Raw genomic sequence first — 27,996 nt, 5'->3', positions numbered from 1 at the left:
TGGGGTTTGAAACTTTCCTTATTTAATAAAGATTTGACAGACTGAACAATATATGACAATTATTTAAAAACTGATGCCACCCCCCCCCCCCACCCCAAAATCCCACAAACACATAAAAACTACAACAGACCTTTCCATCTCTCAATGATAGAGCCACACTGAAACAGAAAGAACTCTTAATTGTTTGGCTAAGAACAAAATTGTTAGTTTAGTCAAAAAATATTATTTTTGGATGCTTATAAAAATAGTTATATATACAATAAAAGGAAACATTCAACACCTTAAATAACATCCTCAAGTTTGTATTATTAACTTTTTTTTTTTTTTTTTTAAATAAATCAATGTCGCCCAGTATGCTTGTTTTTCTAAAATTGTCCAGTAGCCTCCCTTAAGCCCCGCCCCCTAAGACTGGTATGCTAACTTGGCCAGTTGTGCCAGCTGACCCATCCTACTCCGAAATCATCAAAAAAAAAAAAAAAAATGTACCGACATGCTGGCTGCTAAACAAACCGTGCCTCCTCCAAACTGCAGGTGCCCCAATGACTCCCAAACTCAATATCCTTTCCTACTTTGTTTTAAACAATTTAAAAAAATCACACACACGCAATCACGCACACTGGACAGCACAGTCCTCGGCCCCAGCTGGACTCCCTTTAGCAAAAAGTGCGACAGCAAGAGTAATGGAAAAACATACAGCACTTATGGAAAGAGCAAAATAAGAGACACTGGTGGACCCTATGAACAAGGATAGAGAAGTAAAGGAGTAGCCGTCCGCTTAAATCCAGCCCCCATCGTTATCGTAACCCCACCAATAATATCATCCCTCCTCCAGGCTGTACCTGCTGTCTTCCTTGTTGGGGCCTCTGATCCCAGGCAGGAAAGGTTACCAAAAGTCAAGCCTTTTGTAAGAACTACACTGGGGGGGGGGTTCATTTAATTTTATTTACTTTTTATAGTTACAACCCACCCCAGCCCACCTCACTCCATTCCACTGCCATCCCCAACTCCACATGATGCCCTACTTCTAGCGCCTTAAGTCACACGCCATCTCTTTCCAGCCAGCTCTCCAGTTCACTAAGCTTGGAGCAGAGGAGGGTGTCCAGTTCTTCTGAGGTCAGGGACCGGGTGGTCTGCTGGACGGCATTACTCCGCCGTGTTCTGGCACCACCTCCTTTCTTGGAATTTGTGGTTACATTTAGAGTCCGCTTCTGCTTCCTAGGTGCACCCAGGTCTGGGAACTCTAGGATTCGCTTCATCCGCCGCTGGCCAACCAGACAAACTGAACCGTTCCGGCTGTTGACCGGTTCTTCAAATATCGTCTCCAGGCGGCTGTGGGATGGAGAGGTACACGTCAGGCAGCAGAAGGGAATCAAATGATACAAACCCATTTGTCCATTTCCAGGATCTCTTCAATGGACCAAATGGGAATTGTCCTGGGCAGTAGGTCTACATGTCAAGACCAACCTGCTCAGCCCACTAGCACCAGTTAGGATGGGGTGGGGTTCAAGACATGCAACTCAAAATAAGATGCAGAGCAGTCGCATAACGGCAGGTGGACACTCACCCTTCTGGAGGCATTCGAAAATTCTTGTTTGTGTAAATTTCTTCCAGGCTGAATTTTTTCTTGTTTAACCTGTAGAGGTAAGCACACAGATCATGAAGCTGCTCATTCATATAAGCAGCAAGACACAACCGCTCCAAATCCTTTCAAACTTAAAATCCCAAAGTCTTTAATACGCCACTTTCATGTTTTCCTTGATAATTTAGAACTTTGTCACCATCTCTTCAATATTCAGTCAATACATGCATGACTTTCCCACCATCAATCCCACCTTGTACAAAAAAGGGCAGTTCATACAAAACTCTCTCCCACCGCACCTGAATTAAACAAATTCCTTTTTTTATTAATTTTTAACACTTTGTGTACTTGATAACTGACATTAGATATTTAAGGCTGATTTCCCCCAGGGGCATTTTCTAAATTTCTAGAATGGTGCTTTGTACATTATAGCAGGATCTTTTACCCAGGCTGGATGAAGCAAAGCATAGCCTCCCTTGGTGACATGTTTGACGAGTCTGGGCTCCTCACATTTGAAGCCTTAAAACTTACAGAATGCTCTTCTTCTACTTCATTTGCTTCTTTATGTGCAATTCAGAAAAACACATGGAGTCCCAAATATGTCTTCTTTTCCCTCAAACATCCACTTCCTAGCGCTTTTCAGATGTTTTCATCCTGTATAAAGCTATGCTATGCTCTTCTTCCCATTCAGTGCTAAATGAAGCTTCTTACAAACCTTTGCTCTTAACTCCATGTAGTTATGCGATACACCAGAAGATATATTGTCATTCTGGATAGCCTTAGATTCTAGAAATCCAAACAATCGGCATACTTGGTATGAAGCTGTCCAGATGTAACATCATTCCCATAAATGGTACCTCATGTGTCTTTGCTCTGACCACATCTGTTCTTTCTGCACCCCCCCAAATGTTTTAGGAACTTTTTTCTTCACATGTTAAGGGAATATTTGCAAGTTTCCCCATTTCTGGTTGTCCATATTCTCGTCTTTGTTTATATTGTGACTTCTGACATTCGGTTATCTCCTCACCTCTTTCTTGTTTCAAATATACCATCTTGCTGGCTAGTCACAGGAACAATTGCAGCAGAATTAATCCTAGCCTACCTGCCCCTTTCTGTAATTTCATGGAAATTATCATCCATCCATCCATCCATCCATTTTCCAACCCGCTGAATCCGAACACAGGGTCACGGGGGTCTGCTGGAGCCAATCCCAGACAACACAGGGCACAAGGCAGGAACCAATCCCGGGCAGGGTGCCAACCCACCGCAGGGAAATTATCATCTTTATACAAACTTACTCTTCTTGAAAACTCAGTAGCTAAAATCAATCATGCTTCTGTTTCAATACCTGATCATTTATTATTAGCATCCAAACCTGGATTCTGTATAAGGAGGGTTCATACTACCAACATCCTTTCCTATTCAGTGATACCTTGTTTAACAAAGAAGATGCCTTCCAGGATTTGTGTGTTATAAAAAAGTGTCATTAGTAACTGAGGTAGATTTAACATAGACGGAGTACGGATACATATTGTAACAACAATGGAGGGGTGGGGTTGGGGGTGATGAGTGTAGTTGCTTGGTTGGGTGTAGCACAGCTGCCATCTATGGTCTCTCGTGTCCTTGTTGGCTGCCATGCAATATGCTCTCATCTGCCTTGTTCACTGCCCAGATATTTCACGCCGACGGCTGCTCTTCAGATATTTAGGCACAGAGGCAACACCATCTGCCTCACTTCCCTCAACTCTTTGAGATGACCCTTAAGAAGATTCACCATTGATTGGCCACACCAGATTACAAAGACCTTAAGAGCAGAGAAGCATTTTGAAGTGTTTACCAGTGAGTACTATTCTAAGCTCTGCACTGTCTCTTTCATGAATAGGTGGCTAACCCAAAAGATTCTGCTACATGGTTTCTACCCTCGAAGTTGCACTTTAGTCTCTAAAAAGATTACTTTAACATAATAAGTAAATTACATTTATTACTTTACTAGCAGTAGTCCCTGACATTGCCCAGGTAAATCATTTTAAGGTTTGGTCCTTTTGTCTGGATTCAAGCTGCTCTGGTGTTTTACTTGGTCTGAGCCATCAAGTGGAACTGTCTTTAAACTCAATATAGTAAAAATGGAGAGAAACAAACAAAAAAAACAAAACACAATAAGAAAAAGGTGCCCACAGGGTCAAAATGTCCAGTTCCAAAGTACTCTATGGTTTCCTCCTATCAATGCATGTGTGCATTATTTTGTTGAGACTGGACCCAGGATCTGGAATTTCATGAAGACCAAATATATACACCCACATTGAGCTTTATATACAAGACAAAAAAAAATACTAGCCAAAGTTACTCGTGTTGCCCAGGTGTAAAAAAAAACAAAAAAAAAACAAAAAAAAAAAACAGCTCTCTTATGGAAATTCAGCACACACAACACAACACACAACAAATGATGAGACATAAAGATGTACTCTATTCGAATGGGATTAGTTTCATATCAAGAGGAGGGGTAAAATAATTATTACTGGGGGGGACCTTCATTGCCCGTTCACATCTCAGTAAAGATTGAGAAATTTCTCTATTATAAAAAAAAAATCTTGGGAGGGAGACAAGGGAAACGAGACGTGATCTTCTCGGAAGGCACTTTGACGTCACGAGAGACAAGGCAGTGAGACTAAAGGACAGCTGCTGTACAGGCTTTTAAATGAAAGATGTGTAGTGCGGCAAGCAGATCATGCAACATGGCACTTGCACCACTTGGGGGGGAACAACTCATTCACTACAGCTTTATTACTGGCAAATATCAAGAAATAAAAAATGAATGAAATTAAACTAACAATCTCTTTAAATTGTACCTGGATAACCAAACCCGGGGGTTGGCAAGAAAAGCCCCCTAGACTCATATTTATATATATATGTATTTATATATATATATATATATGTATTTATATATATATATATATATATATATATGTATTATATATATATATATATATATACACACACACACACACACACACACACACACATACATACACTAGAGTGGTTCCTTTCAATTACCTGACATCTCTACATTTCAATTTCAAAAGTTGGGCTTTTTACAGCACGGCTATAGCTTTCACAGCTAGTGTTCTATAAAAACTCTGTAAAAAAAAATGACCCCTGGTAAAACTAGTGTTGTCTGAATCAACACATTAGTATAATTCCATTATCTGAGCAATTGAGACAGGCCTAAAGTTACTTTACCCTCTCCTAATGTAAAAATAATCCAGCGAGGTAATGAAATTGTTATCCAAATTAGCTGAGAGGAAAAACACTGTACCTGTGGTCTTAGACAGGTTCCTGCTTGGGCCAATAGAAATGTTTGTGTGCATTGATGATGATGATCTCCTCCCATCAGACCCAGCAGACTCCTGCTGCCTGATAGCACTGACGTGGGGACTACAATTTTTGATTTTGGGGCTGCCCCCTCCCAGATTTACCATGTGACTTATATATCTAGTTGGAGCAAAAGCAACACACATGAAAACCAATTCAGCCGTTTTTGTATGATTAGCACACAAACAGATAAGTAACTTACGATTTTATCTATATAGATGAACAACTATGGTAAGCCTGAAATAATTAAGCACTCGCGCATAAAAACTTTGCGCTCTACAGGCCACACAATATCAACCATGAATGACAACTGTTCTTTGTGAGAAGGCTGCAAAAGGACTTTCATAATCCTCTAGCATTTCATGCAGACTTCGTTATAAAGGAGCTTTGTTCTCACAGAATTCATTAATCGAGGTATTACTGAGCAAGTTGTTTCTTCCCTACTTTTTATTTTTATTCTTCAATGTCATTTTTGTGGGGTTTGGTTTAGGGGATCAGTGTCATCAGGTTCCCCCAGTCTATATGAGAAATGTATTTATTTTAGTTGTATTTGTTGTATCAAATTTTCAATACGCCTTTCTTATATAATGTTTTATAAACATATGAAAGGTGGTGACCTGTTGCATGTTGGTCAGACATGCATTAAAGAATTTCACTGTACTCTGTACATGTGACAATATGTTATAATAGCTGACTGTTACAATACCTGACTGTTTTGGGGAGGCCCATAGGTGTCAGATTGGTTGGTGTCTTCGGGGGTGTCTTCCTAATTCGAATTCGGGAAACTCTGCCTCTCGTACCTTCGCTTGTACAGTCCACCTGCAAGATGACCCAAGAAGATAAGCTCAACCAACCAACCCTACACCCTTCTCTTTAATGGTTATTCCTCACGTGTGGCCATGTCCGTCTGTCAGGCTGCACCTCTTATTTGAGATTCAAGGCTGGCAAGACTTACCTTGATGTCCGAGTCCAACAATGGAAATTCCCCCTTTTCCCCCTCGTCTTCCTCCTCTACTGGGGTGGTTGTGATTTCTTTCCTGCTTTGGCAAAATCCCACATTTTCCCTTGAGCTTGACAACTCTGCAAGCTGTGTTTGTGGACTGAAAAAGTTCAGAGAAACAAAGAATGGTCAGTATGGAATTTGGCAGTGAGAGACAGAAACATAAGGGACCACTTCCCATCTTCACACAGACAGACAGACAGACAGACAGACAGACAGACAGACAGACAGACAGACAGAAATACATGGAAAAAAATGGACAAACTAAAGGTGTTCAGGACGGTACCTGCAGTGGGTAACAGGTGACTGGTGACCTCCTGGGACACACGGAGAAGAACTGGAACAGAGGAAGTTGGGGGAGGTGGAAGAAGTAGGTGGTAGACAAGGGGGCAGGGAAATGTCATCTTCCTCGCCATCAGGGCTATGGCGACGGGACAAAAATGCCAGGGGACTGGAGAGGAAACAAGAGGCCAGTGTAGAGAGCGGTGAGGTGGAATGGCGGGTTGCAGGTCCCTGGTTACATCCCGGGAAAACTTCTTTCCGCAGACACAAGGGGGCAACCTCTCTTTCCACCTCCAAACTACAGACAGTGTGCCTCCGCAGTCGAGGGCACTTGGAAGCATCTTGGAGCAACTGGGGGACAACCTTGACAAGAGGAGGGCCAGCAAGCACAGCCAACAGAGACTCGGGAGAGCAGGAAGGAAAATCAGGACAGGAGTAGCTGCGGATAAGGGTTGGGGCTTTTCTAGAACTGGTAATAGCGGTCTCCACTTTACTAGAGCTTGACATGCCTGCCTGTTGAAGGAATAAATGTCTCTCCTCCCCTCCAGGGCTGACCCGTGACCTCAGTTGCATTCTGGGAGATGGCACTGAATGGAAAACAGTACCCTCCACATCCTCATCATCAGGGGTATTCTGGACTCTCTGAGCTGATTCGCTGATTCCAGACCTCAGCTTAAAACCACTCCCTTTACCCCACTCTTGCTTTGGAGATGGCGTGGCTCTGCGGAGCCTGTGCTGTAGGCCAGGCTTCTCTGCTTCAGACAGAGCAGTAACAGCCAGAGAAGTAAGCTCTCCTTGTGGACCGAGGGCTTCTCTTGAACGCGCAAGCCGAATTGGGCTTCTGAGAAGCTCAGAAAACAGTCCAGCTCCACTTTGTGATTCATCCTCCTTGGGACAGTACACATGTAGGCTGCTGAGTGTAGTTCCAGAATGACAGGAGGGCCTCCACTTCGTCTCATCACACTGTGATCTAAAGTGCAAAGGAGGGCTTTTCTCCAGTTCCTTGCCACACTGTTCTCCTAGAGTTAGAGATCTTCTGGTGAATCTTGCAGGAGGCGATCCTGATGTTCCCACACTAGCTGCCTTTAGGCAGACATCAACCTTTGCCGACTTCTGAAAGCTTTCAACATCCACAGTCGAGGTGGTTACTTTTAAACGGTGTAACATAACTTCCACACGAGGAGAACTAGACTCTGCTTTACCTGACAGGTCAAAGGTATTTAAAGACGACAAATGTTTTATTACAGGTGGTTTTGACACCGTTTTGTGCTCTGAAAATGCATTAACAAGCGCACCAGATCTTAACAATTTAAAGTCAAGCAAGCTACCCTCCTTTCTGGGGCTTCCTGGGAGCTCAGAAGAAAGTCTAGCTTCACTGTGCAAATCAATGTCTCTATGATGGCACAAGGTCTCTGATGCACACTGTGTACCACTGGGTGAAGTTAAGGAACTTCTTACATTTGGTGACCTAAAGCATAAAGACGTCCTATTTTCTGGATCCACGTTGTTTTGTCTCAACAGCGTGAGGGATCTTCGAGTAACTCTAGGAGGGCTTACTGAAGGTGCAGATGTTCCTGAACTTCCTTCTTCACCAGTTTCTCTAGAGGATGAATCAATCTCTGCTGGCTCCAGAATATGCTTCCCTTTCACAATCTGGTCAAGACTGTCTTCCTTCAAAGGAGAGCTAACTCCCGATCTATCAGACTGCGTGGAACAGGCCGTAGGAGAAAGGAGTCTTACCACTTGAGGCTTCAAAGCCTTCCCTTCAGAAGTTACTTTAATAAGTGCTCCAGACCTCAACAACTTAAAGTCCAAGCTGACAGCCTTTCTGGGGCTTCTACGAAGTTCAGAAGAGTGTCCGTCAGCACCGTGCAATTTGGCCTTCCTTTGAGGGCATACAGATCCCATTACAGACTGCAAATTCCCAGGAGAACTTACAGAAGGCTGTTCAGGAGAGACGCTCCGTTCAGGGAAATCCTGTGGTGAGCTGCAATGTCCAGAAGAGCTTTTCCTCATTTCCATTTTATCCTCTCTACCTGGAGGGATAAAACTTTGTGCGGATATAGCAGAGGGAGACTGAGCTGCCAATCTTCCAGGCAATCCCAAGTCCCCCAAATTTTTCTGCTCACCACTTTGTGCAGAGGCCAGATCAGTCTCGGGCAATCTCTGAATACTTTGTTCACCAATAATCTGGGGGGTGGTGGTCGTGTCCAAATGGTGGAACACATGTTCCACTTTAGAAGGACTATCCCCTGCTTTAGTGGGCTCAATTGAAAAGGCTACAGGAGACAAATGTAATGCTGCAGACGGTTTTAACCTCTTCTTTTCAGAAGAGGTTTTGATAAGTGCTCCAGATCTCAGGGACTTAAAGTCCAGGAAATGTTCCATCTTCTGGGGGCTTCTGCAAAACTCATAAGATGCTCTAGCTCTGTTGTGCAATTGACTGACCCCATGAAGGTATGCAGCTCCCACTACACGCTTTGGGCTTCCAGGGAAAGTAACAGAAGAGACCCTCCAGTTTGTCACATTGTGGAGTGATCTTAAGCGCAGAGAAGTTCTTCTGGTGGATCTAACAGGAGGAGAGAGATCTGTACAACTCCTAGAAGTTTTAGGTGTTCCCAAAATCTTTTCCTCGCAAGCTTCTCTGGAAGATGGGTCAATCTGTGCAGGCTTCTGAACACCTTCTTCTTCTGCAATGTGGATGGTGACTTCTACATGATGTGAACTTTCTCCTTCTGCATCAGTTTGTGTGCTAAATGCAGTGGAGGACAGATTTCTTACCACTGGTGGTTTCAACATCTTTTGTTCAGGAGATACTCTGATAAGTGTTCCAGATCTAAGGGACTTAAAATCAGACAAAATATCCACCTTTCTGGGGCTTCGTCTTACACTTGTATGTAGCTGTCCCAGTTTTTGCGAATTCTGAACTGATCTGTGATACTTCAATGCCAGTAAGGACCCTGGTGTCTTGTTCCTCGGGCTCTCACAACACCTGCAGACAATTTTACGAGTTTTCAATCTTCTTAAAGAGGATCTGGAAGCTTTCACACTACCCAAGGACACGCCGCTCAAAGTGCATGATTGGTTTCTCTTACACAGTTTCCCATATCTGCCCGATAGTCTTTGCTTTGAATCAAGAAGTGTCTTCTGTCTTGGGGAACCATCCTCAGAGTGCAGCTTGGCTGGGGAAAGTGCATTTTTCCTCCCAGAAGAATGAGGTCTCCTTGTCTCCTTCGAGATGGTGCTACTACGAGTGATGATTGGAGACTCCTTGTGGGTCCCATGTACCACCGGCATGTCTGAGAAGTCCTCACAAGATCTAGGTTCCTGATGATCCATGGTACTACGCAGTGGGGTCCTACACACCATTTTAATATAGTCAGACTTCATTGTGACTGGTAAGTCTGACTCTTTATCTTGCAAGTTGCTGCAGTTCTCTCTCCCTCGGGTTTTTGGGGTTTCTGACCCTTCGATGTCCGTTACTAACTGAAAGCTTCTTCTAGATACTGACAGTTCTGCTTGCATCCTACTCTTCTTCTCGTCATGGCATTGTTTTGTTGGCAGTTCAGACCCTATGGCTGAAACCAAATTATCAAGTGACTGGGACCCGCCTGTTTTGCCAAGTGTCTCAGAAGGCTCGAAGCTTCTCCTTTTGCTAGGGGTCTCAGGAGATGACTGGGAGTTCCTCCATTTTCCAGGAGTTTCTGAAGGTGATGGAGAGCTACTTCTTTTCCTAGGGGTTGTAGAAGGCAAATTACTGGTTCTGTTCTTTCTCGGAGTCAAAGGTGGCGTCTGACATATACTACTTTTGCCGTGGGATGTTGGAGATTGAGAAATTGCCTCAATAAAGGCTTCTGAGCAGTCGGAGGTACAGAACCTCCCCTCCTCTTCTTGAGATTTTAAAGAGGCCATGGCTGTTGACTGTAGCTCAAAGCCCTCCTCAAAAACAGAGATCTTTGACAATAGTGCATTGGTTTCCCTCAGTTTTCTGGAAGGCCTTGAACTCAATTTCAAGTCTTCTCCATTGTCTGAAGATCGAGAGAGGAACTCATGACACTCATCACATGATTCAGATAAACCTGACAGATCTGGACTATCCAGAAGCAGCCCTGTGTCTAATTCACATGTCTCCTCAAGCCACACAGGTGATTTTGAGGCAATGGACTCCTGGCTTAAAGGCCTCTCCGGTATCCGAAAGTCTGCTGCAAGACCACCCAACAATTCTTCCGTCGCACGTGGGCTCCTTGAGGTATCTTCTGCCAGCACGTCACTGGGTTTAAATAGTCGAACAGGTGACATAACAATCTCAGTAAAGCTAGCAACTTTGGACTTCAGAGACTGGAACAGGGGACCCATGACCCATCGTTTCAGAGCTGGAACGGGGTGGACCTGCGAGTCACAATCGCCAAGCACTCCTAGAGAGGACACAAATACAGGGCTAGTAAGAAAGATTCACTATCTGTTTCACTTCACACACACACCTTTTACATTCAATACCAATACACTTAGCATTATTCATTCACTACCTCTCAATACAAACATCCAATCCCACCCTCCCATGCCACGAACGTTAAACACAGTGTACAATGCAATCCCATCTATTTTCAATGTTCCACATCGCTTTTTATCTGTATATACAAAAACACTCATTACATGGGTTATCTCTGTCACGTCATAATTCTGAAATCATCTGATTTGGCCTTGAAGAACTTGGAGAACAGAACAAAACTTGAGACGTTTAAAAGCAGACCTTTACATGGATTCTTTATTCCTTTCTATGCTGAAACAACTTGGTATGCTAAAACAGCTTCCATATTACTTTGCTAATGCAAATGTAAAACGTTTCTATTCTTTTATTGCTTTGGCGTTTGCATATGAAATATCTGAACGTTTTGATAATAAGTTTAAGTAAACAATGCAATAAGCTATTTTACATTGTAGGTTTAGGGTGTTGGTTGGCTATGCATGTTTGTTGACAGGAGATAACAACAACCGGTTTAAATCAAAAGTATAATGCAGGACTGCTACCATAATACACACATGGCTTCAAAAGCTGCACAAACATGTGCTTCTGGTTCCCATTAACGATGTCAAAAGAGTTAGGCAAAACTGGATTTTGGAAACATGAATTTAGCTTTACGAACTCTGGATACTTCTTATAACCACCTGCTTCTGAGTTACACAAGCACACCTCACTACATCCTCCTGACCATAATAGCAGAAGCATATGAGCTTTGAAAGCACTTTCCGGAAAAAAGAAATTGTATTTAAAAAATGGCATGTCTTGGAGACAGGACGACCACATCACACTTAGATACGCTTTATAAAAAAATCAGTAAAGGAGCTGATGAGAGAGACTGGAGGAGGGAGAAGTGAATCTGAAAATGCTCTGAGTTACTGCTGATGCTTCAAGCAATGCAGGAAATGAGCCGCCTGGAAAGACTAAACACCTAGCCAGGTGGTATGGCATTCACATTTTATTTTGCTTTTGTTTACGGCACTATCTATTTGAATAATGCTCAATGAATATGCAACTTTCTCTCCTACCTGTTCTGGCACTAATTGTCTAGGGTTACAAATATTAAAGAAATGGTATGGGGAACTGAAGTACAATAGCAGCCAATCCTGACAGTGTAGTAAGAGGACAGGATTTGGGGCATTCTTTTAAGGTTTATGTAATAAAGAGTATATGCGGAAATAAAATCACCCTACAACCCTGTCATGACAAAACACAAGGAGATATGTTTTTTTTCCCTGTCTGTAATCCACTATTTTCACATCCAGCTTCATTTTTAATGTCACTTTCCTCTTGCCACATATCAGTTGCACACTTTTCCTCATCATCGATCTCATCTTCTTTTAGAACACTCTCGACAAGAACAGGCCATTCAGCCCAACAAAGCTCGCCAAGTCCTATCCACTTATTTCTTCCAAAAAAACATCAAGTCGAGTTTTGAAAGTCCTTAACGTTTTGTTCAATTTCCCCTCATCACCCAAATCATTTATTCTACTGCTGCCCAACCTTTCCCTCATCAAAAACCTCATCAATGGACTGGTATGCCAGTTAAAAAATGTTAAAACTATCGGCACAAAATCTTTATCTGTGTATACAATCACACTCATTACTTGAGTTATACCGTATCTCCAAAAAGAGGAATTTTATGAAGCTCTAGCTTGATCGTGTTTGCCATCTTTGTTTCCAAGTACAAATAGGGACCATTTTGCATATGCATAGGCGTTGCCATCAAGTACTCTCTTTTTGAAAACTCATCTCCTAGGACCGCTCTAAAATAATCAATCATAATCTTCCTCATATTCCTTACATCTTAATCAGAATCTAGAAAGTTCAGCTCTATCTCAATACCTCCAAATGGCCAGTTTAATGAACTAACTCATTTAGAATTAACTTTGACCAGGATTAATAATGCTTCCATGACGTGTTTTGAGAGGTAGTAATCGCTGAAAAACCTTCTGAAAGCAAACACAGATAGATAGATAGACAGATACCATGTAACATTTTAATTGTTCGCTTCTTTCTTTCCCCTTAGTACTCCAGGTCAGGTGGAGAGCGGGTGGGAGTGCAGGTGTTTAAGTGGCCCTGGCGGGTTAGGTTATTTGTTAATATCCTCACTACCTGATGAGGTTGTTTAGTGAATGCAATAATACTGCACGGGATCTCGTCTTTTTGTATTCTAAATTCACCTGCAGTAAATTTTGTTTTTAAAAAAACCAGGGGGCTTTGCCCCCCTGCTCACTTCGCTCGCCAACCCCCCTGCCTGCGCAGCCTCTTTGTGGTTCTGTCTCTTGCGTATGGGGATGCGGTTGTACAATTTAAACACATTTTTATTTTCATGGGAATTGTTACATATGCATAATAGAGCTATTTTACATTACAGTGAGTAATTAACCATATTAAAAAAGAGTAAAACATAATAATGTGAAAGTAAACTATATTTCATGTTACGTTAAGAGTTATTCGTTATGTAATACGATTTTGTTCTGTTTGGCTTTGAAATGAACACACAAATACTTTTTAAACTTAAACTTCAGTAAAAACAGTTTTTTTAATTCAATATCACATTGGATTTTGATTCTGTGTTTGGACTTTCATCGTGACAACGCAATGTATAACTGCCCGTGACTGAATTTTGTTTCTTTCCCTCTATTAAATAAAATTACCTTTTCGAATGTTTGGCTCTGAGATTTGTTAATAGTCTTTGCAAAAGCTATTCTAACGGGAAACTGTTAACGTTTTAATACGAATGGCATATCAAGATCTCTTTTGGTGTCCAATGTTATCCCCTGAAGATGGACTACATTACCTTTCTTGGATACATCCTTCGTTCTACACTAATTCGTGCGGTGGAAGACTGGATGGTGTTAACAGTTGTAGATATTCTACGGGATATTGTAAGTTGATGTTTTCATCTTCCGCACCATCACCAACTGTTTCAGCGTAGTCTACTGATACGCATTTAAACAATTTGCCGTGTAACCAATCGTTGTTTTTGGCGTTAATTTCTTTGACTTCCTCGTTTCTCAGTGCTAGGATTACCCATGTACTCAATTCTTCTATTGATAACCCTTCGGGATGAAATTCTTCAATAAGATTTGGACAGAATACGTCTTCTTTAATTAGGAACTTAAAAAGTGAGGAAAATGTTAAAATCTATAAGAGCTTAGAGAGCAAGAACTGTGTTCTGACAAAAGCATTCACACGAATGAGGGGTGAGATTACCGCGTGCGTGGTTGAATATGGTTGAGAAGAGGGCGTGACTTGAAAAAAATCTCATGGCCCAGGTCTCAACTCGTGGGACTTGAAAAATCTTCGAAAAAGTCTTGTCGCATTGCAGGATTTTTTTAAATAATAGAGAGATAACTTTCAGTCTCAAACGTATATACAAATGCATCATACCAGTATTGACTGAAACCAAATATCTAATTATACAGTGATATACATTTTGGTCACTCCTAGTTGAACTTATTCATAGGCAGTGCACATGTTTGGTGTTATTGGGCTTTATTTCCCCAAGGCATTAGCTCTCCAACAAACAAGATTTGGAAGGGAAACAAAAAAAGACGACATCACTGACTTGGCATGCCGTACTGAAATTCTTCATAATTTATAAGTTAATTAAAATCATATACCCTATTTAAATTCAAGCTTGTCTTAAGAAACATTCCCATTAGAGATTGTTTTAATTCTATTTAAAAATAATATTTTGAAAACAAAAACATGTCCAATGTCCCTTGGGGCTTTGTTTATAGGTAAATGAGGAAGCAACCATGCATCCGATTGTAGAATCAGTGAAGACATAGCAAAAATTCTTTAGGCACCATGCCAAGTAGTCAGGGTAAAGACAGCCAAGTTCTCAAAAAGAGGTCAGCCAGTGCTCCTACTTTCATGCAAAGTACAAAAGATCTCAAAGCAGTTGCACCACACCTTCAGGGTTTTCAGCTAGTACCCTATTGTCTCTCCATCTACCCCTTTCCCTCCTCATTACACATTAGCCATTGCTCCACACTCGATCCTCGCCTCTCACCTGGATTTGTTTGTAGCTCGGCTTCCACGTCAATGCCCTGCTGGCAGTTTTCTGGGTGATCCCCAAGACAGCTAGAGCTATCCGGTCCATTCTCCTGTCTTGATTTTTCACCTGATCTGCATTTTGCTACTGGCATTTTATGAGATACGGTCTTGCTGGCTTTGTGCCTGTAAAAAACAGCATAGAGAGCTGAACTCAATGAATCTCATGTGTTTATGCACCTCTTAGAGGCCTGATGGCACACACCAAACGGGAGTATTTGTCAGACTCAAAACCCACCTTACATCCTCATTTTTCCTTGTGCCCGCTATCTTTGTCCTCTATATGGCAAACAAAAGAGACACAAGTGTTAAAAGCTGTGCACGTAATTGGACTGGCAACTTTAACAACTTACTTTGTTTTAAATGAACACCCTTGTGTGCCAGAAATCAGTAAAGAGAACATGGAACAGAGTGCGACAGGCTCAGATGGCAGCAGGCCACCTTTTGAAGCAATAATTAATATCCCCACTTGTGCAGATTTCACAGTAGCCATTCAGGACAGAGATACAGCATTCTACCGCACTCTAACTTGGCCCTGGGGCAACGCAGCGATACTGTACGGAGGTAATGGAGCGCAAAATGGAACCAGTGTCTTTCTGAATGCTTCACTTCTCTGCTAATCCACTCTGTCACTTTCAGCCAACCGTTAAAAACCTGCTAGAAACACTAGGAGGGAAAGAAGCAACTTGTATATAAGGAATAAAATACCAGGACTTGCTCACCCTATGTCTTGCCTGCTCCTTGGATGTCAACAGTGTTGGAGACCTCCCATGCTGCAGTTTAGAGGGAAGCCTGGCTGATGACCGGGGACTGCGCTCCAGCAAGCCACCCTGTTGATTACAGCAAAACTAAAATGAATTGAAATCGAGACAGGAGGGAAAGACGGTTGCACTGTCAGCCACTCACATGGTCATCTAGCAGCCCTGCCTTCTTTCTTACCTGCAGAGGAGGCACAAAGTGAACCCTGGCTCGTCTCCTCAGGTTCCGCTGCTTCTCCTTTGAAAGCTCAGCACCAGTCTCCAATTCTGAACTGGGACACAGACGAGGACTTTTCCTTAAGGGCTGACCTGTCACTTCAGGAGTCCTGTCATCATGACATCTCTTCTGAGGAGACATGGTGGCCATGATCCCATGTTTAGGGGACCTAATAGAAACACCAAAGAAAAAATTGGACAGTGAACACAGCTGTGTGGGGGTCAGGCACATAGAACAATATTGAGAAAGACTTGCAAGTAGAAATGACGTGCAAGGCAAGGCGCTGGACATAAGTGTCTGCCTGGACAGAGACAGACTGAAAAGGCTAAACAAAATATGATTGAGAGAAAGAGACTGAATGGCCACAAAAGTGATTTTTCAAGATTAGTGTAAAATGGAAAATGCAGTAAAACATTCCAAATAAGCACAACAAAATGCATGGAAAGAGCAGTGTGTAAGGAAGGCATTGGCAAGGGAGACAAATTAAAAAAAAAAAAAGGACATACTCTTGTACATTGGCAAGAGTGACAGAGACCTCAGACGATCAAAGATCTGAGCATTCAAGACAGACAAAGATTTGCACCTCATATGAAAAGATAAAGACTTGCAGACTCAAACCTGCTGGCCACTGTCGTGGAAGGACAGAAACCGGCATTGGAATCCGATGGAGAAGGATATTAAAAAGATATTTAAAGCAGACAGAGGCCTGGAGCTTCGGATAAGAAAGAGCAAACACCAGAACAAGAGAGAGAGGAAAGATCTGTGACAAGTGGCACGAGAGTACAAAACCCAATGTTACAAAAGTAATAATCTGAAGTTTAGCCTCAAATGAACTTTAACAGACACAAAAAAAAGCAGATTCTTACTCTCTGAAACCATACAGACAAACACGAGGGTAAAGAATGAATAAATGGGACCTGCACTTGTTTAATCCCTCAAATAAACAAGACATACACCTGTGATATTTTAATTGAAGAGACAGGCCTGAATACGGTGAACAGGATACTAAACACTAGTGTCAGATGAACTAGCACTTCATCCCTGTTATCTATAATGGACCATTTCTATGTATCTTAGGTAGAATGCCTAGAGGGGGCTGGGTGGTCTTGTGGCCTGGAACCCCTGCAGATTTTTTTTTGATTTTTTTTTTTTCTCCTCCAGTCATCTGGAGTTTTTTTTTTGGCTTGTTTTTCCAGTCCTCCCTGGCCATCGGACCTTACTTTTATTCTATGTTAATTAATATTGTCTTATTTTTATATTTTGTCCTTTCTTTTTTGTTCCCCTTTCTTCATGCTGTAAAGCACTTTGAGCTCCATCATTTGTATGAAAATGTGTTCTCGAAATAAATATAGTTGTATTAGTTAGTTCTTTCTGCACAGCTCTATTTCTCAAGCCACACACTTAAAATTTGGCCCAATGGTATCCCTTATCATAAGACAGACATAATGATGTCGGCCTTGTACCCAACGTGGGAGCAGCAGGAATGGTCCAGGGTTGGAATGAACGGTATGGAATGCTTCAAAAGTAATACATCAAATTTGAAATAGTAGCACGCCAATTCTGATGATGCTGTAATGGCTAGCGTGATTGTCTTTCAAGTAGAGAATCTGGGTTTGAGTCTTGCCCATTAAAAGAAACCATTGCAACTTGTCCGTCTCTGTTGTATTTCAAGTATGACTCTGCTGAGCAGCAGGCGCAACCCCACTAGACAAATAATATATACATATGAAGACAAACATGAGGGTAGTTTGCTTAAAACTGGGTAGGGACAAGTAGATGGCTTACTGAGTGTCATAGTTCCAAACCAATCCAACGCCTCATGAAGGCAGGACTCAAATTGTAAAGAATGATGGTGCTCTCATTACCCTGAGCCAACAGAGCGTGAGCTTCTGAACATGACGAACTGTCTACAGTTGTAAAGTCCTCTAAAAAGACCCCTATTAAACATAGAAATGTGCACACACTGCACATGTTAAAAACAATCATAACATGTTGCAAGGGAAAGACCCTTCTGTAACATCAGATTATACACTGGCACTTGAAAGCATCAATAGACTAGTGACAAAAGTGAATGATACGGGGTCACTGGTGCTGTGTGTGCTCTCTATTGGTCAGTTATGCCAATAGTTTGGAGTCGATGCAAGGTTTAAAAAACTGCCAGTTATGTTTGAGAAAATATGAACTGCAAGATATGCATTCAAAAGTAAAAAAAGATGTGTCAAACTGCATCAAAAGTGGGTGAAAAAGCCTGTCGTTAAGATAACGAAGAGCCACAGAAGATGTACATTTCAGAACTCAAAACACCCGAATCAGTAAATTCACCTAATGACGCCAGCAGAACAACGAATGCAGCTGCACAACTTCCACCCTCTGACTGCACGTCTAAACACATAACTAAAGTAAGTTAATGTTACTGTCCATTTTGAAAACGAACACATGCCACGCCAGAATGTAGCCACAGCACTTGAACTCTTTCAGGGCGGATGTCGACTTTAGTCGAAAGAAGGGGTTAACGGTGGTAATCAACTGTAAACGGTGAGAAAACCCTCCTGTTATGTTTTAGTTGGACCGTCTTAGCTAGAAGGAAAGTTAGCTTCATTGGTTTGACCAAGATTCCCTGTGAGGAGCAAACACCAGCGAAAATGGCATCGACATCTGGTGAGAGATCGAAGTGAATGAGTAAAGCAAAATATACTCCATAGACAACGTTTTGCATATTATCGCCGAAATGTTGAACTCCAATGTTGTGATCGAAAACAAATGTGACATACCAGCTTCAGCTGACCGGTCCCTAGCTGATCATGTTGCTGATGTACCTACGGTAACAATGACAAGAGCTACAAAGCAGATTGTGATGCACTGTGACCGTGACCGCCCCAGCCATGAGACGACGGCCTGGCAGTGAGCCAGCTGCGCATACTCCTGACGAACTGATGGCCACAGCACGCAGCAACAGACATTTTATGTTGATTTCAGTGTGAAACCCTAGCTTTGTTTGCCTTGTTTTTAGAAACAAAATATTCAACACTCACAGAGTTAAGCACATATATGTTTGCTGTTATGCCATATAGTGCTGCAATAGTCAAAATGACAGTGAAGATATCACAGGAGACAGAAGCACTTCTCAAATGCGTGGAGCCAGGCAGCTGCAGTGGTCTATGTGTGTGTGTGTGTGTGTGTGTGTGTGTGTGTGTGTGTGTGTGTCTGTCTGTCTGTCTGTCTGTCTGTCTGTCTGTCTGTCTGTCTGTCTGTCTGTCTGTTCTGTCGCACCACTCATTACGATGTACAAATGAATCATTAAGCTTCTCTTACCCTTGTGCTACTGAGCTCCTGAACTGGTAACAGCAATTTTAGATTTTCATTTTCTCCCAGTCTTTTATTCAGTTTCTTTTGTGCGCTCCCTGAAACCCTAGCGGGTTTACAGTGCATGGACAGGAGGAATTGGAAGCAGGTGTTTTAAGAAGAAGCCCTGTGGGTGCCTTTGCAGAGGAGGATTTCACCGCTATTCATTACAAAAAAAAACTTTATAATGAGCTGTCCCCAGGCAAGTATTCTCGTTGGTGAATCACAGCTGGGCCTGCGAGACTAATAATCTCAGAAATGAGTTAAAATTCAAAACGAATTGGAAACACCAACTGTTTAGTCTAAACAGAAGAATGCTCCCTGCTTTAAAATTTACAATTGACTTTGAAAATAACAGCCAGGCAAAGCCAGGAAACAGTTACCACTACATAAGTAAAACTGACTTGGAGTCTATCTGTATGTACTATAAGATTTGTGACCGATGTTGGAACAAGCGCTGTATATCTACATCTCTCTCCATATTTTATATTTATAGATAGATAGATAGATAGATAGATAGATAGATAGATAGATAGATAGATAGATAGATAGATAGATAGATAGATAGATAGATAGATAGATAGATAGATAGATAGATAGATAGATAGATAGATAGATAGATAGATAGATAGATAGATAGATAGATAGATAGATAGATAGATAGATAGATCAGAGCTCCGTGTGTTTTAGAGGGTAGCTGCTGATTGGCAGAGATATCACAGCCATGTGCTTTTCGATTAGATACAGTGCCAACGTCTATTGATTTTTTAAAGTTTGTCCCGTTTCATTACTATGTGGGCGAAGCCACGGGGTACAGCTAGTGTAATATACCCAGCAATACCATATAATAAAGAATCAAGTAATATTATGTCATTATTGATTTTCCTTTCAGACGACCACCCAAGAATTACCAGCTTATTTGAGAGCCGTGCCTCATACGCTACAGCCAAAGGATCCTCGAGTGAGTATCAAACATCCCAACAAACTTTTATTAATATGTGGGTGCAGCCACGGGGTACAGCTAGTACTTTCATAAAATCTGAGGATAACTCAATGATAAAGTAACCTAAAATATACAGGTGCTGGTCATAAAATTAGAATATCATGACAAAGTTGATTTATTTCAGTAATTCCATTCACAAAGTGAAACTTGTATATTAGATTCATTCATTACACACAGACTGATGTATTTCAAATGTTTATTTCTTTTAATGTTGATGATTATAACTGACAACTAATGAAAGTCCCAAATTCAGTATCTCGGAAAATTAGAATATTGTGAAAAAGGTTCAATATTGAAGACACCTGGTGCCACACTCTAATCAGCTAATTAACTCAAAACATCTGCAAAAGCCTTTAAATGGTCTCTCGGTCTAGTTCTGTAGGCTACACAAACATGGGGAAGACTGCTGACTTGACAGTTGTCCAAAAGACAACCATTGACACCTTGCACAAGGACGGCAAGACACAAAAGGTCATTGCTAAAGAGGCTGGCTGTTCACAGAGCTCTGTGTCCAAGCACATTAATAGAGAGGCGAAGGGAAGGACAAGATGTGGTAGAATAAAGTGTGCAAGCAATAGGGATAACCGCACCCTGGAGAAGATTGTGAAACAAAACCCATTCAAAAATGTGGGGGAGATTCACAAAGAGTGGACTGCAGCTGGAGTCAGTGCTTCAAGAACCACCGCACACAGACGTATGCAAGACATGGGTTTCAGCTGTCGCATTCCTTGTGTCAAGCCACTCTCGAATAAGAGACAGTGTCAGAAGCGTCTCACCTGGGCTAAAGACAAAAAGGACTGGACTGCTGCTGAGTGGTCCAAAGTTATGTTCTCTGATGAAAGTAAATTTTGCATTTCCTTTGGAAATCAAGGTCCCAGAGTCTGGAGGAAGAGAAGAGAGGCACAGAATCCACGTTGCGTGAGGTCCAGTGTAAAGTTTCCACAGTCAGTGATGGTTTGGGGTGCCACGTCATCTGTTGGTGTTGGTCCATTGTGTTTTCTGAGGTCCAAGGTCAACGCAGCCGTCTACCAGGAAGTTTTAGAGCACTTCATGCTTCCTGCTGCTGACGAACTTTATGGAGATGCAGATTTCATTTTCCAACAGGACCTGGCACCTGCACACAATGCCAAAGCTACCAGTACCTGGTTTAAGGACCATGGTATCCCTGTTCTTGATTGGCCAGCAAACTCGCCTGACCTTAACCCCATAGAAAATCTATGGGGTATTGTGATGAGGAAGATGCAATACGCCAGACCCAACAATTCATGAGAAGACCCAAGAAGACATGAAGGCCACTATCAGAGCAACATGGGCTCTCATAACACCTGAGCAGTGCCACAGACTGATCTACTCCATGCCACGCCGCATTGCTGCAGTAATCCAGGCCAAAGGAGCCCCAACTAAATATTGAGTGCTGTACATGCTCATACTTTTCATGTTCATACCTTTCAGTTGGCCAACATTTCTAAAAATCCTTTTTTTGCATTGGCCTTAATTGATATTCTAATTTTCCGAGATACTGAATTTGGGACTTTTAATGTTGATGATTATAACTGACAACTAATGAAAGAAATAAACATTTGAAATACATCAGTCTGTGTGTAATGAATGAATCTAATATACAAGTTTCACTTTTTGAATGGAATTACTGAAATAAATCAACTTTGTCATGGTATTCTAATTTTATGACCAGCACCTGTACAGTAGTCAATATGGTGTCTCAATGTAGTGGTGCCGAGGGCTTAGTGAATACGATTCCATCGGGTCCCCGTCACTAATCGTGAAGTCAGAGGTTAACTGGTTGAAGTTGGCCCACAGTGTGACCAGGACTTCGCAAGGACAGATCAAGTGGTCAGGATCTTGCATACATATTTATACCGCAGATGGTTCTCATCCCCTGAAATTACCCCTTTCACTTCAAACAGCTGCAGTTCCTGGTGCCTCTGCGTTTTGCAGTCACGTGGCCAAACTGCTTCTGTAATGAGCAACTGTATGCCACTTGCTCAGAGGAGCGTAAAGTAAAATTTACAGCAAAGTTTAGAAATAAAAACCCGGCAACACATGAGAACACAGCTGTATCAATACAAAAATAACAGAGGCAGTTTGAATGTATATGTAGTAGTATGTTTGTTCCAGCATCACTCCAAAACAGCTGCAAAAACACCAAACACAGCTAGTAACAAATAATGGACTCAGGTGTTTTGATTTCTGCCAGACATTAAAGATGTATGATAAAGAAGGTGATAACAGACAGTGGCAGAAAGACAGACATCTGAGCTCAGGCAACAGAATCTGAACACTAAAAGAACCAGTAAACATTCTTATAGCTTACCGGCAAACATCTAAACACCAGTCAGATAAAAATAAAAAGAACAGAATACAGAATGCAAAAAAAAAAAAAAAAAGATGAACATCAAGATCTGACAACTGAACAGGCAGACAAGTGACAAAGAGGTATGTTGGCACAAAAGGACAAATCCCACCAGATCACACAGATAACCAATCAAATTAATGAGCGTGAGATGCAAAAAGGAGAATTCTAACATTATTAGACCTTTGACATCATATAATGAGCATTTGGGGGGGGATATACATACTTCACATTGTGACAGCCACTACAGAGAGTGGTGAAGACAGCCCAAGAAATGACTAAAACAGATTTTACGCAATGCAGAATAGACTCACTGCATGCTGTCTCCGTAAGGAAGGAAACAATCATTTAGGTTGACTTTCTCTTTTCTTCACTCTGGCAAGCAATACACCATTTTATTTAGCCGTTTAGATTTCTCTGTAAGTGAGGGAGCGTGCACGTATGCATCTTTACTTTTCTACTGTGTGTGTGTGACAACAGTACACTTAAAAACCAGAAGGTCAAACATTTGAATGCCCAGAGAAAGATACATGAACTGCTGGACTTGAAGAGTTACAGAGTTAAAATCGGGCAACTGAACACAACCATTAGCAAGGAAAAAACAATTGGAGCTACGCGATTTGTAAGAAACAGTTGTGGCAGACAACCAGGGACTTTGCCCCACCGGGACACCTGGAGAAGGGAAAGAGCAGGAGAGGGGCAATATCTTTCCTGGGGTGCAAGAGGGCAGCACCCCTGGAGAGCATCAGGGCCATGGATAAGGAGCTGGGAAGCGCAACCTTGTGGGGGTCCGTTGCCACTGCCAGGACAGCTCCGGAGCCTTGGCACACAGCACTTCCGCCACACCCGGAAGTGCTGCCAGAAGAGGAGCTGAACTCACAAGCAGCACTTCCACCAGAGCCAGAAGTGCTGCCGGATGTTAATTAGGAAGCACCTGGGGCACTTCTGGGTACAGTATAAAGGGGGCCGCCTCACTCCACTCGGGGAGTCAGAGTGGACGGAGCTTGATAGTGAGGAGTTGGAGGTGGCAGAAGAATAAGAAAGAGAGCATTAATGTTGCTATTTTGTGCACTGTGGTGTTGGGTTGTATATAAACGTGTGTGTTTTGGGACATTTGGAGTCAGTGTCTGTCTGTGTCCGGGTTCAAGGTTCACACAGTAAAGCAACTAAATATAAAATAACACCCTCAAGCATATTTAATCCAATTCACAGGCCAGGGCCTATTAGGCAGTGCTGGGATTGTGAAAGGAACCAGCTTTGGATAAGGAAGGGAAATCATGAGTCAAGTAACACAGGTCAAAGAATGTGGCAAAAACAGAGTCAACACATACTCGAGAATCAGAATGACAAGAAGAGCCAAGATAATGGAGTTGTACTCAAGTGTTAAGTAATAGGTAAACAAAAATTAGGAAACAATTACTAGATTTAGGAGATCTACATGCAAACCAGATGAAAGCTCAAGTAAACATAAGGAGAAAGCAGAGCTGGAGAACTGGTTCTTGTCTACGGCACTCTATCAAATGTATAGTTATCCACAGACAAAAGACCCAAGAGTACTGTGCACGAGTATCAGATGAACAGACACCTGAAGGCAAGAGAAAGTCCTGGAGACAGCCTTCATATGGGCAAATGACAACAATAGACAAGGATCCTGGAGACATATTAGATGGAACAAAGTCTGAAGACAAAAATAGTCCTGTACACAGATATCAGCCACACAGACACACGACGACAAGATGTAAAGAATCCCGGAGACACACCTCCTAGATGGGTGGGCATCTGAACATAAGACACACACAGACACAAATACCAGATGGACAGATGGATGAAATTAAGAGATAATCCCATACAGAAGTAACAGACATGTGAAAGTAAGAGATGGACAGACATGTCCAAAACTAGCAGGTGGACAGATGCTAGAAGATAAATGAAAGAGAGTCACATAGCCATGTAACAGAATGATACCAAAAAGGCAAAAGATATACAGCCCTATATAGAAATAAATAACAGCAGGAGAGACCAATGAAGACAGTAGAAGCAAGGGGTCTAGCGACACTTATCAGATAGACACCCATCCAAATGGCAAGATATATTCCAAAAAAATCAGATGGACAGATAATTGAAGCAAGTAGATGGACAGTCCTATGGACAAATATCACATTTCTCTACAAGTGCAAGTCAAAGAAGAGTCCTAAGAACAAGTAAGGAGAAAGAGAAATAGATAGAGTAACACATGCAAAAGTTTGGGCCCCTTTGATTAAAATGTCTTACTGTGAGCAGAAGATGAACTGATCACCAAAAGGCCTAAAGTTAAAGATGACACATTTCTTTTCAGCATATCACGCCAGATTAGTGCACCGTTTTTGTTTTGTACAATTGTACAATGAAAAAAAGTAAAGGAGCACCATGCAAAAGTTTGGGTACCCCAAGATATTGGAGGTCTCACATAACATTTACCAAGGTGGTTTCAGGCCTTAATTAGCTCGTTAGGGCCACGGCTTGTTCACAGTCATCGTTAGAAAACCCCAGGTGATGCAAATGTCAAATTCTGTATAAACTCTCAGACTCCTCAGACCTCATCTCAACAATCAGCAGGCACATGGACTCCTCAAAGCAGCTACCTAGCAACCTGAAAAATAAAAGAATTGAGGCTCACAAGGCAGGAGAAGGCTACAATATGACAGCAAAGTGTTGTCAGGTACCGGTTTCCTCAGATCATAATGTTATTAAGAAATGGCAGTTAACAGGAACCGTGGAGGTCAAGTTGAGGTCTGGAAGACCAAGAAAACTTCCTGGAAAAAAAAACTGCTGGTTGGATTGCTAGAAAGGCAAATAAAAAAACCCTGTTTGACTACAAAAGACCTTCAGGAAGACTTAGGAGACTCTGATATACTGTGCAGCGACACAGCAACAAATATGGCCTCCAGGGCAGAGTCAGCCGAAGAAAACCTTTCCTGCATCCTAACCACAAAATTCAGCACCTGAGGTTTACAAATGAACATCTAAACAAGCCTGATGCATTTTGGAAACAAGTCCCATGGACTGATGAAATTAAAATAGAACTTGTTGGTCTGAATATGCAAAGGTATGTTTGGGGTTGGAGGGTGCTGAATTCCTGGAAAAGAACACTTCTCCAAGCATGGGGGTGGACCTTTCGGCTTGTGTTGAAGAATGGCATCAAATAAATATCAGAAAATTCTAGAAGCAAACATCACACTATCTAAAAAGGTTGACGGTAAAAAGACATCTAAAAATGGAAAACCTCAAGAAGCACAAGCTGACAGTTTTGTGGTGGCCGTCACAGTCCCCTGAGCTAAACATCATTGAAAAATCTGAGGATAGAGCTCCAAAGAGCAGTGCGTGCAAGACGGCCCAATAGTCTTGCAGAATTAGAAGCCTTCTGCAAGGACAAATGGGTAAAAAATATCCCAAGTAAAAAATGAAAGACTTTAAGCTGGCTACAAAAAGCATTTACAAGCTGTGATATGTGACAAAGGGAGTCTAAGTACTGACCATGTCGGGTGCCCAAACTTTTGCTTCAGGCCCTTTTCACTCTTTTGGTATTTTGTACCTGTGAATGATGGAAATGAAAATGTGATCTTACTTAAAATATTAAAGAAATGTGTCATCTTTGACTTTATTCATTTTTGGTGATCAGTTCATCCTCTGCTCATTTTTCACAGACATTTTAAGCAAGGGTGCCACCGTAGATCCTTCTTTGTCCCCAGGGAGAAAATTGGTATCAGACAAACTACATAAACGTCAGTCGGACAGGCACCCAAAGAAAATTGCAGTTTCAAGGACCATCTATCAAACAGACGGACAGACAGTACAAGAGACGAAGAATTCTACACCCAAATATCAGATGGGCAGACAATGGGAGCTTGAAGGTGGACATCACTGTACACAATCATTACACATCATAAGAGAATAAATAAACAGCTCTGTACACCAATATCAGATGGACAAACCCCTTGAATAGAAAGGACAGAGAGCTCCAGTGTCATCTACAAGATGGATCAAGCCTTGTGCACGATTATGAGCTGGACAATCGCCTGCAGACAAAAGACTGACAATTCTGGACACAGATATCAGAAAGGTTCTCTGGCTGCAGATGGCCACAAAAGGTGAGCAGCATCAGATGGACAAACACCTTAAAGAGAAAGTGCCCCAGTGCTAACTACCAGATGGATCAAGCATTGTACACGTTATCAGGACAATCACCAGTAGATAAGGGACAGACAATTCTGGACACGGGTATCAGAAAGGTTCTCTGGCTTCAGATGGCCACAAAAGGTGAGCAGCATCAGATGGACAAACACCTTAAAGAAAAAGAAGAATGTGCCACAGTGCTAACTACCAGATGGATCAAGCCTTGTCCAGAAGAGCAGTCGCCCGTAGACAAGGAAGGGACAGACAATTCTGGACACGGGTATCAGAAAGGCTCTCACAAGGATGAAGCTTCACTAGCTTGAGACGGCCAAATAGGTGAACAGCAACCTGCTCTAGCATCAGATGGACAAATTGCCGACTATTGCCTCAAATGGTATCCCGAACCACACGGTCCAGAATCTGGGCAAGGTGTCGACATCCGGACTCAAAGGAAAGAAAGTTCCAGACACGGGGTCTGATCGACCGACTCGTGAATACAAGAGATGAGGATTCTGGAGACATTCGATATTAGACAAGCGGGCAATCGTACACAGGCGACTGACAGATGAAAGTGCGTGGCTGCCTCGCTAGCCACTACTGACCACGCTGTCAGGCGACTACAACAACAGCAACACAAGTAGCACTCACCTGGCCTTCGTTGCGAAGTGAGACGTCAGGAGTCACAGCCCTGGAAAGCCGGCAAGTGTTGGGCGTCAGGCAGGTACCCTACAGCCAAGTTACTTTGTTCCCAGATCCAAGGCTCGTCGCAAAAAAAGAAAGCGGGCACCCGCCAACTGCAAGCCACGGGCGCCACATACAACAATGGGGATGAGGAAGACGAGGGCGAGGGCAAGGATGGCGTTGTGTTGGTGATAACTGGTGGGTTCAGCGGGCTGAGCGTCGGGGCCCTTCTTACCAACACGCTGCCATTTTGCCCCACCGAGCCACCCCGGAGTACTTCATCACCCTTTCCGCTCCCCCGTTTCCCGCCCGAGTACCAAAAGCTTCAAGCGGCTCACCCGCGTGCGCGTTATTTGCCCCCACAGGGGGGCACTTTTTCTGCAAGTTAATACCCCACCGGCGCCGGGCTTCCCTCGCGTCTCTGTTCAGGGTGGGGCCACCCCAGCGAAGCCCTCAGGCGCCCCCTTCCGACCTCTGCACTATCCTGCCTTCCGTTAATAGCTGCGGTGCGAGGGAAAAAAAACGCGACAGGCCGGTTGCTTTTTAATTATTTAGACGCAGACAAACAAGCAGCCTGGCGTTAACCATTTCGTCGCCTCCTGGATATGAAACCCCACACAGGCCGCCGAAGTGTCAACCAATCCGGTGCCGGTGTACC

General features: G+C 42.5%; 1 protein-coding gene across 2 annotated transcripts; it reads right to left on the bottom strand.

The window, feature by feature from the left end:
• Positions 1 to 27,973, bottom strand: prr14 (proline rich 14). Of its 2 annotated transcripts, none has more exons than XM_028814943.2 (10): positions 27,306 to 27,973; positions 15,754 to 15,958; positions 15,537 to 15,662; positions 15,053 to 15,093; positions 14,774 to 14,940; positions 6,235 to 10,645; positions 5,904 to 6,048; positions 5,655 to 5,767; positions 1,565 to 1,633; positions 1 to 1,329 (listed from the first exon to the last, which is right to left on the bottom strand). In XM_028814943.2, the coding sequence occupies exons 2-10, from the start codon at positions 15,937 to 15,939 to the stop codon at positions 1,038 to 1,040; spliced, it is 5,550 nt and encodes a 1,849-aa protein (XP_028670776.1). In that variant the 5' UTR covers positions 15,940 to 15,958; positions 27,306 to 27,973; the 3' UTR covers positions 1 to 1,037. The 2 variants fall into 2 exon arrangements, with proteins under 2 accessions (XP_028670776.1, XP_051790666.1); XM_051934706.1 differs by having other exon boundaries at positions 15,537 to 15,644.
• Between the last annotated feature and the right edge of the window lie 23 nt (positions 27,974 to 27,996).

Source organism: Erpetoichthys calabaricus, chromosome 12 (assembly GCF_900747795.2).
Source record: "Erpetoichthys calabaricus chromosome 12, fErpCal1.3, whole genome shotgun sequence".
Classification (NCBI taxonomy): Eukaryota; Metazoa; Chordata; class Cladistia; order Polypteriformes; family Polypteridae; genus Erpetoichthys; species Erpetoichthys calabaricus.
This window is presented reverse-complemented; position numbering and strand designations above follow the sequence as displayed.